Source organism: Protopterus annectens, chromosome 15.part0, assembly GCF_019279795.1.
Source record: "Protopterus annectens isolate FY-2018-M chromosome 15.part0, PAN1.0, whole genome shotgun sequence".
Taxonomy (NCBI): domain Eukaryota; kingdom Metazoa; phylum Chordata; order Ceratodontiformes; family Protopteridae; genus Protopterus; species Protopterus annectens.
In genome coordinates this window covers 379,986,028-380,005,256 of record NC_056749.1, presented here as the reverse complement: position 1 = coordinate 380,005,256, position 19,229 = coordinate 379,986,028, and the positions used below count along the sequence as shown (strand labels likewise).

The window sequence follows — 19,229 nt, the reverse complement described above, 5'->3', positions numbered from 1 at the left end:
CAGTGAGCAGCTGTACATGCAGATGGCAGATGTGATGGTCTCTGAAGGCTGGAAGGACGCTGGGTATGAATATGTCTGCATTGATGACTGTTGGTTGACACCTACCCGTGATATCCAGAACAGACTACAAGCTGATCCAAAGAGGTTTCCTAGGGGTATCAAGAAGCTTGCTGACTATGTGAGTGACATATCTCATTGCTGTGTAGCTCATAGTGACCTCTCTTCTGAATGTTGTTCTTTTCAGCTGCTCTTGGATGAGTTCCTTCACATATAATGATGAGCTCCTTTCTATGGTAGTGTCCATCTGTTAGCCACAGAATACTGCTGTCTAAAGTTGTCATCATCTTCTGATGTAGCAATATGGAGATGTTGTATCACTGAATAAGTTAGTCCACTGGATAATACCAACATTTCCAGATTTTATTTTGTTATCTGTGGCCAAGGTACCATGCACTAGATGTTCCACAAAATCTTCAGCCATTCATAAGTATAGATTGATGTCCCATAGCATTAATTATGATTAAATTAGGACAAAAGTTTGCCCTTACTAACCATTCTGTACTTTTATTATAATTTCTCATCAAATTCTATTACAGTGTTACTGTATTTTCATTTTGAACTGCTTGTATGAAAAAGAAGCTTGTATAATTTTTCTTTCGTACCTTAACAGTTTATCTCTGATGTCCTAGGTGAAATAAAGACTTCTGCTTTCAATCTTGGCCACGTAACTTTTGGCACTGAAAAATTTATTGGTAAAACTGATGAGTAGCAATGAGCAATTACATGGTTTTCTGTCCAAGTTTCTTTAAAACATATGCTTACACTAGCTTTTTCTCTAGATGATTTAATTTTATTAATTCTTGAAAAGGTCCTGTGACTATATGATGTGCATTTTTTAAATAAATGCTTTATCTCAGACACTGAAGAATAGAAAGGCTGATTGCTCCTTAACCATGAAATCATACACTGTCAGTATTTATTGAAAAAATGCTTTTTATGAAAAGCTAGGTACTTTTTATGTGCTTATTCATAATTATGAGACTGTCATAGCAAATGTTTTGGAATATAAATCGTCTGATATTGTGGTAACTTGGATCCTTCCCTGAGCATCAAGCTAGAGCAACCCCAGAGTTGGTATATAACATTAGCATGAGCATGGAAGGCACAACCTCCCACATTGAGGTGTTGGGGGAGGGAGGGGGATGCAAAGATGTAGGAATGTCACTTATTGATCTTAACAGTTTCACTGAGGTCAGTCCTCTTTTAGTAGAGAGAGGGAGAGAAAAGGTGAGTTTGTTTTAGTACTTTTTCCTTTTTTTCCATGTTAGTTCAACTTTGGAGGCAGTACATTTATAGGTGAGTTGTGTGGGGAGGTTGTATGTTTTTAGATGTCAGGTATGTGGGAGCTATGTCTCCCACAATGAAGGTTGCAGGGGTGTAGTTAACCTGCAAAACCAGTGATGATTAGGTGTGTGGTGGTGATGTTCTGTGACCTTTTGATTTTGCAGTGTTATGGATTATAGACTTCTACTTTTATGATATTTTTGAATCCTAGCATCAATCTTGTACTAAGAATCCACTTACTTCCCTGACACAGGCTTCCCATTCATGTGAAGCAGAGTTCTTCCCTGACCGAATTCAAGCGTAACCTGGACCAGTGGATGGGAAATAAGAATTTCAACCACGGTCTATCACTGATGTCTGTACTGGACAGAGGCAACCTGTAAATGTTTGACTGGTCATGCCCTAGCTTACACATACCTTTAACAGTAACCACTAGGACAGCAAACTTGTTGGATACATTTGGGATGTATGGCTAGATTTAAAATGCCCTTGTTTTCATTAACCTAATGTATACCTATGAACCTATAATACACTTGATAAGAGGAAAAGGGGAAGAGTATGCCATAGCTGTCAACAGATGATATGATATGATGGGTGGAAAGAGAGTTGAAGGTTTAAGCAGGCTGTAATTGTCAGATAGTAGTAACTGAAGTAGAAATGCATATACATTTAAATTGGTCAACAAGATATTTTATAAGGTGTCACTTTGCAATTTTTCTGCCCACTGCTTGCCCAATATCTCTTTCTTCATCAGTGAGTGGAAGAGTTGACCAAAAGGAGCTACAGCCATTAGAGGTGGTCAGATTTTTTTTTTTTTTTGACCACACACATCCATACACATGCTTGGTTCTGCAAGGGAAAGTGGGGCATGTGGCAATGACTAGCCCCTTTCTTCCAAAAGGGACTTTGCCAGCATGCAAACCTGCCCACCAGACACAAAAGTGTACTGTCCCTGTGTTGACTGGGTGTACCCCTTCCTTGGGGAGGGGAGGGTGGAAGTGATACCACTGACTGAACCTCGGTTACTTGAGTTGCAGTAAGGGCTTCATCCGTGTGTGCCATGTAGCCTGGCTATTTTTTAGAGTTTCACTTTGATTTATTAACAACTCATCAGTACATTAACATATGACTGAGTTTTTAATGATTTGTTTTACAAAATATTTTAAAAAATTAACAAAAGCAGAAAAGTTGTCTATCAAGATGAAATAGAGTGTAAAGTAGGCAGTCTACGTTTGTCTTTTATTGGGAACCACTTTGCTTTCGAGAGTACCACAGTCATGTTGTATTTTATGTGCCTGTAAAACAAAATGGCAGAGCCTGCTGGAGAGAAGGAGAGAATTTATTTAGATAGTATGTATGTATTAGAAATATTTTATCTTGTTTCTGGCAACTCCCAGCTCTTGTTCAAATCCTACATCCTTAACCTGGAACAAGTGGATCCAGCTGTGGCTTCCTTTGTTTAAAAAAAAAAAGTGATCTGTAATGTCTCCTTCTTCCAGACGAATCTGGCTCAAAAGATTCACTGTGCAAATTCAGAGCCCTAACACTCAGTCTGCTCGTGTATGTAGTCGTCTGTTAGAGTGATACGATTTATTCAGACTGCTGCACTAAAAGTACCATATATATATATATATATATATATATATATATGCTTCTGGTAAACATTTTATGATTTTAAATCTACAGTCTTTGGTGACTAGCAGACAGCTTTGGCTTATAGGGAAGCCATATTCTGTGATTGTGGTTACACAGAACAGATATTCTTCTTTTTCCCTGGGGTCTTCATTGGTAAAGCTAATGTCCTGCTCAGTGAATTTGAAAGCAGAATGCAAAACAAACAGTCAGTGAACTTTTTTCATTTATGCTGTGTCAAGGGAGGATATTTCCATTTTTTAATTAGAGCTCTTCCTTTAGAGGTCACTCATATGAGATGAGACCTTTTGGACAGGGGCAATTTTTGGGGGGTGGGGAAAAAAGGAAAATAACTTGTGTAGGTGTGGTGCCATCATTTCAGACAAGGGTAATTCCACCATATGATTCCTTTAATACCCATTGTATATTTCCTTTTAGCCGTATGTTGCATCATAAAAATGCAGTAGTGGGTTAGGGCATGATTGCAAAACTATGGTCCAGTTTGTCTAAAGATATGTGAATGGAAGACATGTTGACACTGAGAAGGGTTACTGGATAGAATTTATGTTCAAATCCAAATTCCCCACCTATTTCAGCAGTCCCTTTTGAAGTCGGTTTTCCAAGAAGAAGTTACAGTAAGGTAATGTACCCTTCAAGGAGCATGGCATTTATTCCAGTTTGTGTTTGTAAAAGGGGCCAGTTTTGGATCCGACAAACCCAAATAGATTTATCATGGTCAGAACATTTAAATTATGATAATTCAGACTTTTATGTCCATGTACAACAGAGGACATGGTGAGGACTGTATCTGAATGATACATTTCAGTTTCAAGCCCCAAAGAAGGTTTCTTGGGTGGGGCATAGTTTCCAGCTTGCAGTCATTCCCTTTGGTTTAACAGTTGTCGCAGGGTGTTCTCCAAGGGCCTGGCTCCATCTGTTTCTAGTGGCCTAGCAGAAGAGTTTGGACATTATTCTTTTTTTGGATGACTGTCTTCTGCAGGCTTAATCAAGGTATTAGTAAAGCATTTAAAGGTGACCGTCTCACTTATGGACTCCCTAGAGAATGTGATCAAGGAGAAGAATTAAGATAACTGCCCTTTTTTGTTTCTTTATAGGTCTCTTAGGTTCTGTAAATGGAGAGTTGTCCCTCTGTAGACCATTCATGAGCCGTTGTTCTTGTTTAATGGATATGCTTCTCAGATGTGCCTGATGACTGGTTCCTTTTTCAGCAGATTGGGGCGTGTGATAATTTAGAATGTCAGGATACAAATGAAGTTTTAGCATCAGATTTTGACTTTTTTGATCTAATCCCTGCAATTTCTGGGCAGGACATTTCTCCTCTTTACATTCTTGGTCAGGTAAGTTCACTAGTAGCTGTCTGCTATGTAGGCACATATGGATTATTGTTCTTCCTTACATCCCTTTCTCTGTTTATGCTGACCAAACTGTTGTGCACAGGAAATAAGTGCCTCTGAGCCTCTTTTCAGTTCACTGTGTATGCGAATTCCTTTTCAGCAGATGCTTTCCATCATTGTGAAGGATATAAGTCTTACTATGAGGTGTTTTTGACGGTAGGGATACACCATGTAATTATGAATAGTACCACAGACATTCAGTAGAATCATAGGAATTACATGGCAAATAAGTCATATGGCCATTTGTACTTTGCTGATATCCATGGTTGTGATGTACCTCTTTCTTCCATAAGGGCAAAGCAGGTCAGGCGAGAGATAAATTTGCAGATGCTCATCTAATTCTCCAGGCTGTTCTTGAAGGACATAGGAGTGCCACTCTGCTCACCATGTAAGGGTAGTCTGATCATGAAATGGGGTAAGCATTGAATAATAAATCTCTCTCTCCAGTGTGTTTTGCTTATAGGTTGGTGAAACTTTAAAACTGTGTTTTTTTTGTGTTAGTGGAGCTGCTTGCCTTGTGGAGGTGTAAAAGATCAATGAAGATTTTGTACTTTATCGAACAGTCTAGAAAACCTAGATCTTCATGTAAGGGATCCTGTATAAAGTTAGGGCTTCAAACCTGTCTTGGTAGCTAAGGGTCTTTACACCAGTGAGGACTGCAGCTGTCATAGATGTGTAATGTGTCTGGCCAGGGACATACCAGAAAGTGCATTGTACTCTGCTGTGATTAAACCAATTATAGAGTACAGTGGGACAATAACTTCTTTTAACTTGGATGTGCTATCTTTAGTTATCAGTTGTGTAGCAGGATTTCCTGAGATCTAATGCTATGTGGTGTTAAAAGGAGAGGGAGCTGTCAATGCAAGTGCAAAGATCTTTGATAACCATACCATTTTTGAGAGGGGTGCTAGCTATGTTGTATGTTGGAGAAGATTTTTTTTTTATTCTTTATTTTCCACCTTTGGCATTGACACACTTTTTTGCATTTAATTTTTGCCTTTTTTAGTAATCGATTAGTTGGAGATTGTCTTGCTGTATAGATACTGTATCAAGGGGTGAATGGACAATAATACCTATCTTGCAGAAATCAACAAACTTCATTAGCTACAGGTCGGATTTATGGTGTGGAAGTATGGGAAGCATGTGCCAAATAGGAGGGGAACAGCACTGATTGCTGAGGTTACTGTTGGCTACTTAGTTGCGGTCTGGGGAGGCACCTGCTACTTTTGCTGTGTGATTTTTGTTTTTTAGCAATATCGTTACATATTGGTCCACATGTAAGTCTCCTAACTCGTTTACCTTACCAGAATGGGAGATGATGTCAAAAGCCTTACTAGATCCTGGGAGGTTGTATGGCCTGAATGACCAGTATCAACAACCTCAATGAACTTCTCACAGAAGTTAACTAAATTCAGTAAATATGATCTCCCCTTGGCAAAGTTGAACTACTGAGGGTCTAGGTAAATTATGTTTTGATACTGCAGTTTTGAATTCCGATTATGATATATTCCTTGGCCTTGCAGATTAGAGTAGTTAAACTGCAGTTCCTGAGGTCTGTGTTGGTCCTTCTTTATGAAGAGGCATCACAATGGCAGTTCTTGCTTCATGGGCATTCCCAGTGGCTAAGTTTAGGTTAAACAGATTTAGGAGAGTTTCATGAAGGCGTGTTTAATGCTATTTACTAGGAATTCAGATAAGTTATCTGGTCCTAAGAAAGTGGTATTTTTGACCTTTGAGAGCTGGGTTAGGATGTTTTCCCTTAATATCTTAGGTGGTGTCAGAATTTGTGTAATATTGATTGTTCCATGGGTAAGGTATGAATTAAACTAATTATCACCTCTCTGTGCAGTTCCCCTGAAAGTCTGAATGTATAATAAGCACTAAACCCAAGCATATAGTCAAGGCAGCACGCACTTGTATTAGTTGTACAGGTTGGCCATAGAACTGTGGAATTTAGTTGTGTTTTAATAATATTTAATTCATAGTGTTTCATATATTAGTACTAGGCTAACTGCCCGTGTGGGCTATTTTAGCCTAGCCAATTACCTCAAGTGAGAGTCAAACCCTGCACCTTGTGTTTGTAAGGTAAACACTTTAACCATTGTACCTAATTGGTGACTGTTTGACTCCCTAATTCCCTTACTTCATCAAAAGTACTTCCTTCCTTTTCCACCATCAGTAAATGTGCTTCAGTGCTGCAACTTCTTACTTTCTTCATGATTCCTACTTGCACACTATCTGCCAGCAACAAAATACAGATCCTTTTGATTAGTCATGCTACTCTTCAGCTTATCCTATATTCCTGTCATCCTACCATGACTCAATAGCTCTCAACATCTATTCAACTCTGTCTTTCCTAATGTCCACACATCTCGCCAAACCTGTTTAATGATGCCCATCACCTTTACCCAAAATATAGACCATGTCCACTTCAGTTCAAATCAAAATAAACTTGAGTGGAAAAATACTCTCCAGAAATCAAGAATCAGTAATACCTGAATATACTAAAATCTTCCTAGGAGGAGACATTCACCCTAATCCTGGCCCCACCTGTCACAAATAGCATCAAGACAATTCCCTTCCACATAATACTGTAATTGCACAATGGTCAACCTTTAACCCCGGTAATCTAATATTTGCCATCATAACTGTTATAAGCATAAAAAATAGAACTATATGGCAGGCTTACCCACATAAACCTAATAGTCTAGCTGTAACTGAAACTTTGCTCAAGTCAGGCATAAATAACTGTGACATTATGTTCCCTGACTAATATCATCCATAATCACCATGTAAAGTGGAATGGTTTAATATTTCCTAACAGCTACCACATTTTCCCCTACAACAAACTAATAGCACTATTCAGTTCATCAGAGCTTCTTATTGTTTTCTTGAAAATAAACAAATATAAACAAATCTATATTACTGTCCTTTCCATCTCGCCTGGTGACAGTACAGCTGCACTAGAAGATAGCCTACATTTGATATTCATAAATACTATAGAAGAAGAAAATACTACTAGGGGATGCCAGTATCAGTTGGTTGGACATATCCTCTGACTCTCGTACATCCAGAATGAACTTGTACAGTTTCACACAATGAATTAATAGCCCCCTTCTTATAACAGCACATCAAACCCCTTATTAGATGGGATCCTAGTATCTTACCCTAGTAAATTCACCACCACAGGTTCAATGTCATACTGTCTCACTGATCATTTCCCAGTATGTAGAACCAGACATCTCACACATCCACTTAGAGTATGTTTATAAAACACTCAACCTGTTGAAATTTAATCCAGAAATATTCATTACCACCCTGTCATCTACTAAGTGGAATATCCCAAAATTCTCTCCTTAGATGATGCTGTAAATGGATTTAGTACAGTTTTCCTAAATAGCCTTGCACTTCCTATAAGGAAGAGACTGTAAACAAATAATGCAGTTTGGCGATCAAAAAGAGTAGAATGCCAATGTGGTATAAAGAGAAAGCGAGAAAAGAATGGCAGAAAATAAAGCGTGACAATATCGTAAACTTCAGAATGCTTCACAGCCATACCAAAAAAAAAAACAAAGGAAGACAAAAACTGTATTATACAATAACATTCGGAACAATAGTAAGCACAACCCAAAACAATTTGGTCAGCTATTAAAGAAATTTTACATCCTGGACAAAAATTCAGTCCTAACCCCTCAAAAGTTGAAACTGCAATAGAGTTCAACTCTTATTTCATAAACAGTATAGCATACCTAACCAAGGATTCCCCACCACATAATCCCATCACTGCCCAACAGCCACATATCACCATATCTACTTTTATCTTCACACCTGTGCTCACATCCTATATAAAACTACTCTTAAACTCACACCATGCTATACTTCATCTGCTGATGATCTTCCAAGCAAGTACATTAAAATAGCAACCAATAGAATTGCCTATCCTTTATCAATTCTTATAAATATTTCAATTCAGAAATCCCACCTTCCTCCTCTCTGGAAAAAAATCACACATTATTCCTCTACACAAAGGAGGAAATCCAACAGGCATCACTGACTTTACGCTTATAGCAATCTTATCCTACCTCTCCAAAATAATTGAAAAATGTATTCCAAAACTGCTGCTAAACTATCAACTTCAGGAAGTACCACAATCCCTCAAACAACACTGCTTCTGTAACTCCCATAGTAGTAACGCTGCAGTTCTAACCTTTTATAGATACTGCCAGTAAAGCTAGAAATAACAACAAACTGCTTGCTGTCCTCTTTATTTCTAGATTCTCTAAAGCCTTTTGACACATTTTGTCAAGGCAAACTTACTTCAAATGTCTGTGCTAGGTCCGACTCCGTCCACCCTTCTGTGGTTAAAAAAATATTATCCAATAGGCATCAGTCAGTAAAATGGCACTCCACCCTCTCTCTATACCTCCAAGTCACCACCAGTGTATGACAAGGCTCTATCCTTGGCCCCCTTCATTCTCACCATCATCATCCACACATTCACACAACATGCCTGCCTAATACAATATGTAGATGATGCCACACTCATAAAGGTTCATAGGTGTATACTAGGCTAATGACCATAAGGGCCTTTATAAGGTGAGCTATGCAACCCAAACCATTTGTGTCACTATGCATCACGAGCTATTACTAGAAGGAGGTATGTTAAATAGGAAGTTTCTAGATATTATATTGGGGGGGGATATGTTAGTTTGTGCTTTACGGTCTGTCTGTGCCTGTCAGACATGGTCTGAGACCTGGGGTGAATTTTTGATTTCCCATCTATCAGTCAAGGTTGCTTTTAAATAGGAATATAGATAGACTCTGCTTCACATGGTTGAGGGGCCTGTTCCAGAGCATGATGATCCTCTGAGTCCCATATTTGTCTTGCCAACATGCCTTATTTATGTTACAAGCAACATGTAAATACTTTGGTCTAGTGATTCTGTTGCTGTTTGTTTTGCAGGTGTGCAAAAGATCCATCAGAGATGGATCTAAGGATGCCTTGTATACCAAACATAGATCTTCTTTCAGTAACCTGTAGGAGACAGAGTATGTAGGACAATTTGTTTATATACCCCGAATTCCCTTGGAAAGGAAACTTTGTGGGCATTCCAGCTGTTGCATATGTCTGGTTAGGTACACACCGAAGAGGACATTATAATCAATGATGCATCTGATAAGGGCCGAATAAAGTGGCACTGTTATTTCCTTGAACCTGGATGCCATGTCCTTACTTATAAGTTGGGTCGCATACAATGAATTGCTTACTACTGTAGCCATATGTTGGTCAAAGGCCAGATTACTGTCTACATATGTTCCCAGATCCCTGTCTAATGGGTCAACTCTTAAAGGTGTCTTATTGATGGAGTATTTATCCTGGATGTCAGTTTTCCTAAAAGGCACTAAAGTGCATTTATTGGCATTAAATTTTAATCCATAACTTTGGTACCAGTTAGTTGTCTGTGTTATGCACATCAGACAACCTGGCACATCTCCTAAAAATTACTCAGGAAGCTTTAACAGGTGCTGAAACATGGCTTTGTCTCATACTCAACCCCCCCCCCCCCCAAAAAAAAAATGTGTACTACATCCCCACCAAATCCCACTCCCATGAAAAAATGCAGTTTTAAAATACTCTGAGTAATACAAGCATTGAAATAACTTCTAATAGCAAATTTTTAAGGATGATAATTTTATATCTGACGTGTGCATATGCAAAATTGCATTAAAATCTAACCAAACACTAGAGATGCTTTATAGAGCCAACAACTTCCTCACCAACACAATTAAAACTATACTTGCCACTACTTACCTCCTCTTCTCAGTAAATTATGGCACACCCCTCCTTACTAACTTTCAGGAATTTCAAAAAGCAAAACTTTATCATAGCATTGATGTTCTTCGTCTTCCCTTGCTGCAGTCCTGACTATTGGGTATAGTCCGCGTCCCAGTCGGCCCGAAAGAGAGGCTGGGGCTGGCTGCCGGGTCATGGCGCTGTAGACTCAGGGTACTAATGCGCATGACCGAACGTCATTCCTCTTTTTTTTTCCAGTTTTTTGGCCGAAGTGGTCCGATGCAGAGCAATTTGTTTAGAGCCGGTTTCGGAGTTCTGAGATTTTCCGACAGTTTTGTTTAACTCTGCTAGTTGGAATGGTTTTTTTTTTCTTGTATAACATTTTGGTTTTTTCTTGCCTCAAAGTATATTTGTGGGTCAGAAAGTGATAATAGGATGTTCATACATTGTGTATATACTTACAGGGTTACATTGTGTGTACCTTGTTGTTGTTTAGGCCCTTGCACGACGTTGTTGGTTGCCGCTTAAAGTAGAATTGTTTAAAGCACTATTAAGGAAAGTTGGCACTTGTTTATGCTAGGTTGGATGCTCCGACCTGCCAGTTTTATGCCGCGCTGGAAGCTCATCTAAGACAGTGAGGATCAAAGAAGTGAAACGACAACCCGTGAACGGGGTCGGGGAAGGGAGCCAGGAGAAGAGCTCAGGAGCAGTCTTAGGAGCCCAGGGTAGGTAGAGGGACTCAGGCAGGATGCTACAGGGTCTCACTTGCAGGCTTACTGGCCAGGCCTCAGGGAGGGGCCAGGTCTCTTCTCTTCGGGCTCTTCCCTCCTGTCCTTCCCTCTTCTTCTTTTTTTTAGAAGGCCAGAGCTAGCTTTAGAGGGCCTTCTTTTAGCTTCGGCCTCTGTCCTAGCATTTGGGCTGCTCTGAATAGAAACGCTCTTGCCTACTCTGGCTAGGAGCCCTACTGCTGATTTGAGGAGGGTTCTATGCCCCAATTGAAGAGGCCTACAGGTTTCACAGAGTTTGATAGTTTTGAACAGTGTTCACAGGGTTTCAGTCTTCTGTGGAAGACTTGTGAGTTTCATTCTGATCCTGATCCTTTGTCCTTGGATGATTTTTCACCTTCAGCTTCTCTCCCTTTCATTTCTTTTTCATTTTAGGAGTAGGGGGACTCCATTTTAAATGGGAAGGGAAGGCCAGGAAAGGCTTGCTCTTTTGGCTTAGGGAATTCTTGTTTTTTTGTATTCCCGTGTGCCTTGGCTATTGCCCTTCCTTTGAATGTGGTGGAGGATGTGCCTCTGTTTATGCCCTGCTTCTCTGAGCCCTGATTCCCTGCCCTCTGCTCCTGTTAAGCCTGATAAGTATTATAGGAATTGCCCAGCTCATAGTATTTGTTGTAAGAGAGTGTTTGTCAAATCCTGTACCCTCTGGATAAGGGAAAAAAAGGTGTTAATAGGTCTGTTGTTAAAAATCCTGTACCCTCTGAGAAAGAGGCAAGTTTTTTTGTCAATTTCAGTATATAAAATATAGAAATATCTCTATTATCTCTCCAGAATTAGCAAATGCTTTTATATCAAAATATGGCTTAGTTGCATTAGAAATCAGAAATTGCCGTTCCGGAACAAGTCTGTAAGCATTCTTAACAGTGTGGTTTGATGCTGTTCAGATGTCGTTGGACAAGTGTTCAGGTTCTCTTGGTGCTGTTATTTGTTGCTGTCAGGACTCGCATGGTTGGCTGCTCGAATTCAGTTCTGTTCTTTAAGAGACATGCATGGATGAAGGATCACATTTAGCTGTTGCATGTTAAGACCAGGATTTTTTTTAAAGAAAATGGAAGACAAATTGTTGTGTTATAGCATTGTGCAGGAAAATTTAAATTTAAAGGAAGAAATAAGAAAACAGTCTGCTGGCAAGACTGACGCATATCCCGGTTTTTGAGTCCTGTAGAGTTTGGTAGATTCAGACGTGGGGCAGGGCTCATGTCTGCTGCTAGCCTAGATCAGAGTAGGGGTAGGGGCAGGCTTCTGTGGGGGTGGGCAGTCCTTTCTCGTCAAGAAGAGATGACAATGGTGGTTCTGCCAGTGGACTCGCTGTGGAGTCTCTCCCTTTGCCAGGAGGAAGATTGCTTTCAAAGAGAAAATTGGTGGAATCACTCAAGACAGATGGGTGCTGAATTGTATCATTTTTCACGCAAGATTTATTTTTTCAACAAAGACAAAGGCATGCTGGATATCATTCATCCTCAAAGAAATATTATTTCCAAAGTGCAAGTTTCCTCAGTTACATGCCAGATGTTCCTCCTCCACAAGTCCTGTGTCAGAAAGGGGCTCTTTATTCTCTACTGTACTCCTACCAAGGAAGGGGAAACGGAGACCATTTTTATTTGTATTCATTATTCACATCCTGGGGACATATGCAAGTTCAAGAATTTGAGATACCAACAACTACAACCTAAGGCACCATCTGGGGGATGGATCTTGATGAGTTATTGATCTTATCTAAGCCTTCACACTTCCATGTTTTAGGCAACTAGAGTATTCACTGGTCTCTGTGGAGACGCCAGCCATTAGCCCAGTGCTTTGCTCTTTGCTGCAAGATTCTATCTACCAGAGTTTCAGTTCAGGCTTTTCCGGCTCGTCGCAGCGATAGCTTACTTCAGGCTCACATTCAACCAAATTTTACTTGGACTTCTCGAGAGTATGGCTCAAGAAACACCTCACAGCTACATAGCTTCTGGCAGGCTTCACAGCATGCCTATGCCTACTTCATTCTCCAAGAAAAAAATAAGTCCAGTCTAGTACCGAACTCAAGACATGTGCTTCTAAAGTATGAGATAGAATACAGCAGCTCAGATGGCCTTTTTCTCCAAGACAAGTTCAAGAGTCTTGTGACTTACTCTACAGCCTTATCTCATCACCAGTCGACAGGACTGCAAGGACAGTCTTTCAAGCATTAGGGTTCATGGTGAGCAGAGCTCTGGTGCCTCAATGCCAAACTGCATATGTGGCATCAAAAAGATCTGGACATCATCTGCATGGACACTTCACTGCTGCAATATTTGGACACTGTCATCTGGGGCCAAATCAATGCCTTCAAAAGTGGTGGTCACAGAAACGGCTCCAAAATGTGGACCCGACAAGGCAACTGATTCTTGGCCAGAGGCGTAGCTATGTGATGGGGGGAGCTCATGGCCTTGGATAATGCTACTCTCTGTCATCTAAATGAAGGAGTGGTCTGCAGACGACACTGCGCACAGACTACAGCCAGGCAGATCAACATGAAGGAGATGTTTGACTTGACAGACATGGATTGATGCTCACAGACAATTATTAAACTGAGGGCAGGTGTTGATTCATGACAGGGGGATCAACATTCAAGGTTACTACAGATCAACAAGCAAGTGGGGAGACTTTCATCATTATCCCTGACCTTCAGGCATGGACAACACGCCAGTTATTAAGCCTGTCAACAAGCTCTCTTCTACAGAGGTTTTCCATGTATTTTGCAGAAATGACAGGAGATTCATGAAGCAGAGAAATCATGATCCCTAGTTCTGAAAGAGACAGTCTTCATGTATTTTTCAGAAATTGAAACTGATCCTCATCAAGCAGACAAACAAAGGATTTGGTCATAAACCAACAGCTGCCATGTGTGCGTCTTTGTTCAAGTGGCTAAATTTGCAGAAAATACTCCTTTCAGAACCCACCACTATATAGCACTAAAAAGCCTAAATTGGTTAGAACTATCCCATTAAATAACATGTGCACAGCTTCTTGCCATCTATAAATTTATCCAGCTTTCATAACCGTATGCTTGTCCAGCACTAAATGCCATTCTACACAACTATGTTTCCACTCGGTCATTACGATCCAGTGACCAAAAACTTCTCTGTCCACAAACTCATCAAGTCTGCTGGGCATGATCTGTACTCATGCCATGTTGCCAGGGACTAGAGCTCTTTACCTGTATCTATCAGGTCAGTACCTTCCCTCCAGTCCTTTAAAACTCTTCTGAAAGACTTCCTAGCCAAAATCTGGCTTTGTTCGTCCTCAACCCCAGGATAAACTCTATTTCTAAATATGAACAAGTACCTATTTATATCTTGCACCTCCTTACTCTCCCTTCTTCACTTGCATCTTAACTTCAATCAGTTTCTGTCCCCTAGTTCCCTATCTAAATATGCCATACCTCTGTTTTTTTTTCTCTCTTGGTTCATTTTGCATTTCCTGTATGTATTATACGAAATTACCTTAACTTCTAAAAACTGGCAGAAATGTCTGTAATAACTAAATCATTGTTAAATAAATTGTATCTGTTTTTAACCAATGTTGACATATTATGTCTCATTTAATACAACTACTTAATCTATAGATATGTTGTATTATTTTTGAAGCTTGTAAAATTATTCTCAAAATGTTTTTGCAATACTTTGGAGCTGAAAATGGGCACCTACCCAATCGGACTTTCCTGGTAATCAAATTTCGATCAGTCAGTCAATAAATTAATAAATTATATTCACAGATACTAGGAATGCCCTTGTAGACAGGTTGAATTGCAGTTCTTTAGTATCACAGGTGGGAGTTAAATCTAGAAGTCTACTTGGATTTGATGTTCATCTCTGGGAAGCTCCGTCAAGGTTCTTGTTTTTCACCTAGGTGCACATTTGTCAACTTTATGGACAAGGCACAGGACTCTTTCAAGGTGTTGTGTGGGAAACCTGCAGTATGTATTTCCTCCTTTTCCTTTCATAGGTTCATACTAAACTTACAACCTAAATGACCATTGAGAAGGTAAACCACATCTTCTAAAACTATTACAAGTTTGTTAGTTTCCTGTAGTATGTAGACTGTTTCATTATACCTAAGGTTTGAATATTTGGTCATCCTATTTAATTGTGAATAGTTTTGAAGTTGCTAAGTAATTCCCTATTTGATGTATAATTGAAGTCTACTCCAAAAAAGGGAAACATTAGATTTAATACAAACTGTGGCAGCTTTATGTTTTTTAGCACAAATGTATGTTAGACAATTGATTTTTTTTTATGTAGCTGAAGGAGATCAAAAATACTGGGGTCCTTCGTGGATTGGAAAACTAAGCAGAAATCTCCCTGCAGGAGAGATTGGTGTATACAGAAAGGGATTCTGATCTTTTGGAATATTTACATTGTGTGCATTCCTATGATTTTCTTGGTGAGAAGCTCTGAGGCCTTTCAGGCTCATTCAGGTTGCCCACAGAGGTGTGCATACTTTGTGTTCTGTAATGGTTTGGTATCCCATTCAAGATTAATTCTCATTCCTTTTGCCTGGCAAGTACCTTGGTAGGCTGTAGCTCTCACATATGCACATCAATATTTGCAGAGCAGGGACCTGCTTTTCCATGTATACATTTGCAAAACACACTGATACCTATGTGTACCCATAAAAGCCAACACAAATATACCCATACTTATCAAGGAAATAAAGCATTTAGTGTAGCAATGTAAGCCTGTGGCATACCAGTAGAAAACCACAGGCTGTTAATTCCTGTTTGGCACCAAACTCTTAACAATCATATTTAAGTAGATGTCCTTCTATATCACTGTTGCAGTATTCTTAACATTGGAGTTCTCCCACCCAGGGCAGCCAGACGTTCGGCCAGTATACCAAAGCCTAACACTGTATGTGCTGTACACTACATATATGCTCCCCACACAGAACACAGGGCATAAAAGTGATGTACAGATGCAGCTGTCCAGAATTTCTTTGCCACTTGTCCAAATGCCATTATTGCTCATTGGTCTGAATGCATTGTTGCTGTGCTAAATACAAAGCTGTCGGGTAAGTGCCCCATTAGGGTTTTTTTCTTTTCTTTGGTCTTGTATTTTATTTTGCTTGCCTAGAGTTCATGTCATCCAAGAAGGGAAAATGTCAGTGTGGGAGGCAGATTCCCATAAGGATCGTCACAAGCAGTGTCTCTTTTGTTTGGGTGCTTCCCACGACCATACCTCTTATAGTATCTCTAAGGTGTTTGTGCCTAAAACACTAAGAAGCCATTTGTCAACCATGGCCATTTATCTTGAAAACCAATAGCTCAAACAGTTAGCCCAGTGTAACATGGCTGAATCCTTTAATCCTGAGATACTAACACTAGATAAGAAGGAGGCCAAGAAATCTCTGATGGATTCTTTAGCTGTCCAACCTCCACTGGACATTCCTCTAGAAGCTGGTAATAGCTGTGTAGACCATTTGGCATCTTCATTGGATTCCTCTGCTGTGACCCCATCAGAGGTGGGCATGGATCTGTGTTTTCGCACATCCTCTGAGGCTTTGCAGATGTCTGCTCCGGATATCAAGGGAGAGCCACTGTTGATTATCTTGGAGGGCCCTAGAGGGATTCCATAAACATTGGTAATGGAGGAGGTTCCAGATTCTTTTACTGAATCTCGCCTAGGGTTGGAACCTTTGGTATTTGTTAGGACTGATGTCCCTTCCAAGAAAAGAAGAAGCATGTTTCGGTCCACCCTAAGGATCCTCAAAGGAAATTAGCAAATCACTCTGGGCTTATGTTCTTTGACAGCCCTGAAGCCTCCTCAAGGGTTTCGATGCCTGCTCCTCTTTGGACCTCTATCCCTACTGAACGGCTTAGGGAACTGGATTCCTTGGATGAGGATTCAGAGTCTGATGAGAGGTCTTTGTCCTGTTCTTCACATATGCCTTTGCATTTGGCCTATGGTTCTAATAAGGAGGAGTCTATTAGCCTTGAGTTGCCTTTTGCGGAATTTTCCTTTGGGGACAGAATTGCTAGGATGATGGAATACTTTAAGTGAGATTCTTCTCAAGTGTCTGATATTCAGAAGAGATATTATGAGTTGCTTTAGGTGGATACTAAACTATCTGAAGTTCCTCCTGTGCTGGCTGCCGTTTTGGAAAAAGCAATGAAAGTATTTAAGTCTCCTGATTCTGAGCCTCCTGCTCCTAAGAAACCTGATAGGTTCTATAAGGTTCCTGAGTCAGTTTTTAGTTAAATGTCCTTCTGCTGATCCTGTTCTGGTGTCTAGTCTCTTCTAACTAACCTTCCAAGCTGTTGACCTCTTCCAGAGTTTTACCATCTGGTAAGGATAGTAGGGCAATGGAGAGGATTAGTAAGAAAGTTTACACTCCTTCTACTTTGGCCTTTAGGGCTATTAATTACCAGACTCATATGACCAGGTATGCTCCGGACTTGATTGTTAAGGCTTGTCGGGTTATTTCTAACACCCTGACTTTGAAGGCAAATCTTCTGCCTTATCTGTTTTAGGATCTGCTTCTCAAGTGGCTTGCCCCTCTATTACGTCAGGTATGATGCTGCTGATGCCTCTTCCAGGGCTGCAGCTTTTGGGTCTGTCATGAGGGGTTATACTTGGCTTCATCTCCAGTCTTTGCCTGAGGACATTAAGGCCAAGTTGTTAGATGCTTCTTTGGATAATAAACATCTTTTTTGGACTGTTGCTGCTGACTTGTTTAAATCTCTTCAAGAGAAGGGTAAAGCCTTACAGGACCTTAAACATATTTTTGTCTCTCCTATCCCTAAGTTGTAGAGAAATTATCTTTCTAGATCTGCTTTTGTTTGCAGGCAACCCTGCCAGGCCTCCAAGAGCAGGAAGGGTGGTAGGTGGGCCCTCTCTGCTAAGGCTTCTCAGATTTCAGTGGCCCAGAAGCCTTCCTTCTTGGTTAAACTTGCTTGTGTTTGACAGTTTGCCCCCACTTATCATAGACCAGGTTCCTTTGTCCCTTTGGCTTTCCCTTTTAATTTGCTTCTTATCACTTCAGACTCTCTGGTTTTTCTGCCCTGCATCAGAGTTACCTCATGGTATGGAAGTCTCTTCCTCCTTTTTCAGGAATTCCGCAACTTCTTCTAGAGCAACTTTCATATTTACTGGAGGTCCCAGGGTCCCTGGTGAACCAAGAAACCATTCAACTTGTTCCCCCTTTCCAAGTGGGAAAGGGTTTTTATTCCAGGATTTTCCTGGTTTCTTGAAAGGAAGGCACTTGGAGACCTATTCTGAATTTATGCCTGCTCAACACCTTTCTCAAGGTCCCTTATTTTCAGATGCTTACTCTTTAAACCCTGTTTCCTCTCTTGCCACCATCAGACTTTTCTGGTGTCTTTGGTTCTGAATTATGCTCACCTTCATATACCTGTTCACCTTCTTTTCAGGAAGTTTTTGCATTTCTCTGTTTCTTCCTTTCATTTTCAGTTCTCTGCTTTGCCCTTTGGCCACTCTGCTGCCCCAAGGGTATTCAGAAAATGTCTAGCTCCTGTGATTGATTTCTGAAGGCTTTAAGACATTCAGATATTTCCTTATCTAGACAACATGTTGCTTCAGGTGCCTTCTCCCAGTCACCTGTTACAGGATCTGGAGTTCACCATGTCTCTTCTTCAAAGTCTGGGGTTCACTATCAACTTCCAAAAGTCTGTCCTGACTCCCTCTCAGGATCATGTGTATCTGAGATGCATGATTCAGACAGTGCCAATGCTGGCCTCTCTTACACCTCCAAAAGTTTTGTCATTAACGGGCTTCTTTCAGTCTCTTCTTCCTCTGGCTGCCATGCCAGCCAGAGAGCTTTTTCAAGCCCTGGGATTCTTGGCCTCTTCTATTCCATTACTTCCACCTGCTAGACTGCGTATACTGGTACCACAAATCAGTTTGGCTGCAGCAGTGCCACAATCTAGATTTCAGTGTACATCTCCTTCCTTGTCTAAAGAAGGAATTTGAGTGGTGCATTCAACAGTTTGCTTGCAACTGAGGCCTACCCTTTCAGCCTCCAGCCCCTTCTCAAGATCTGTTTACTAATGACTCTGACAAACGATAAGGGGGCTTCATTTGGTCACCTGAATGTTCATGGTCTCTGGCCCCCAGCAGAAGCCAGACCATATCAACATCAAAGAGATGAGAGCTTTGATTCTGGCCCATCAAGCTTTACATCCCTTTTTCTCTCCAGGCCCCTTGAAGATGTACACAGTCAACACTACAGTGATGTGGTATACTAATAAGCAGGGAGGCACAAAATCTTGCCTTCTCTGCA

General features: G+C 40.4%; 1 protein-coding gene across 1 annotated transcript in view; it reads left to right on the top strand.

Annotated features, from left to right (window-relative positions):
* The window catches only part of GLA (galactosidase alpha), a 552,477-nt gene that overhangs the window by 97,315 nt on the left and 435,933 nt on the right, over positions 1 to 19,229 (top strand). The window contains exon 2 of the mRNA XM_044057125.1: positions 4 to 178. Coding sequence (XP_043913060.1) covers positions 4 to 178 — 175 coding nt within the window. The remainder of the gene's footprint in view (positions 1 to 3; positions 179 to 19,229) is intronic.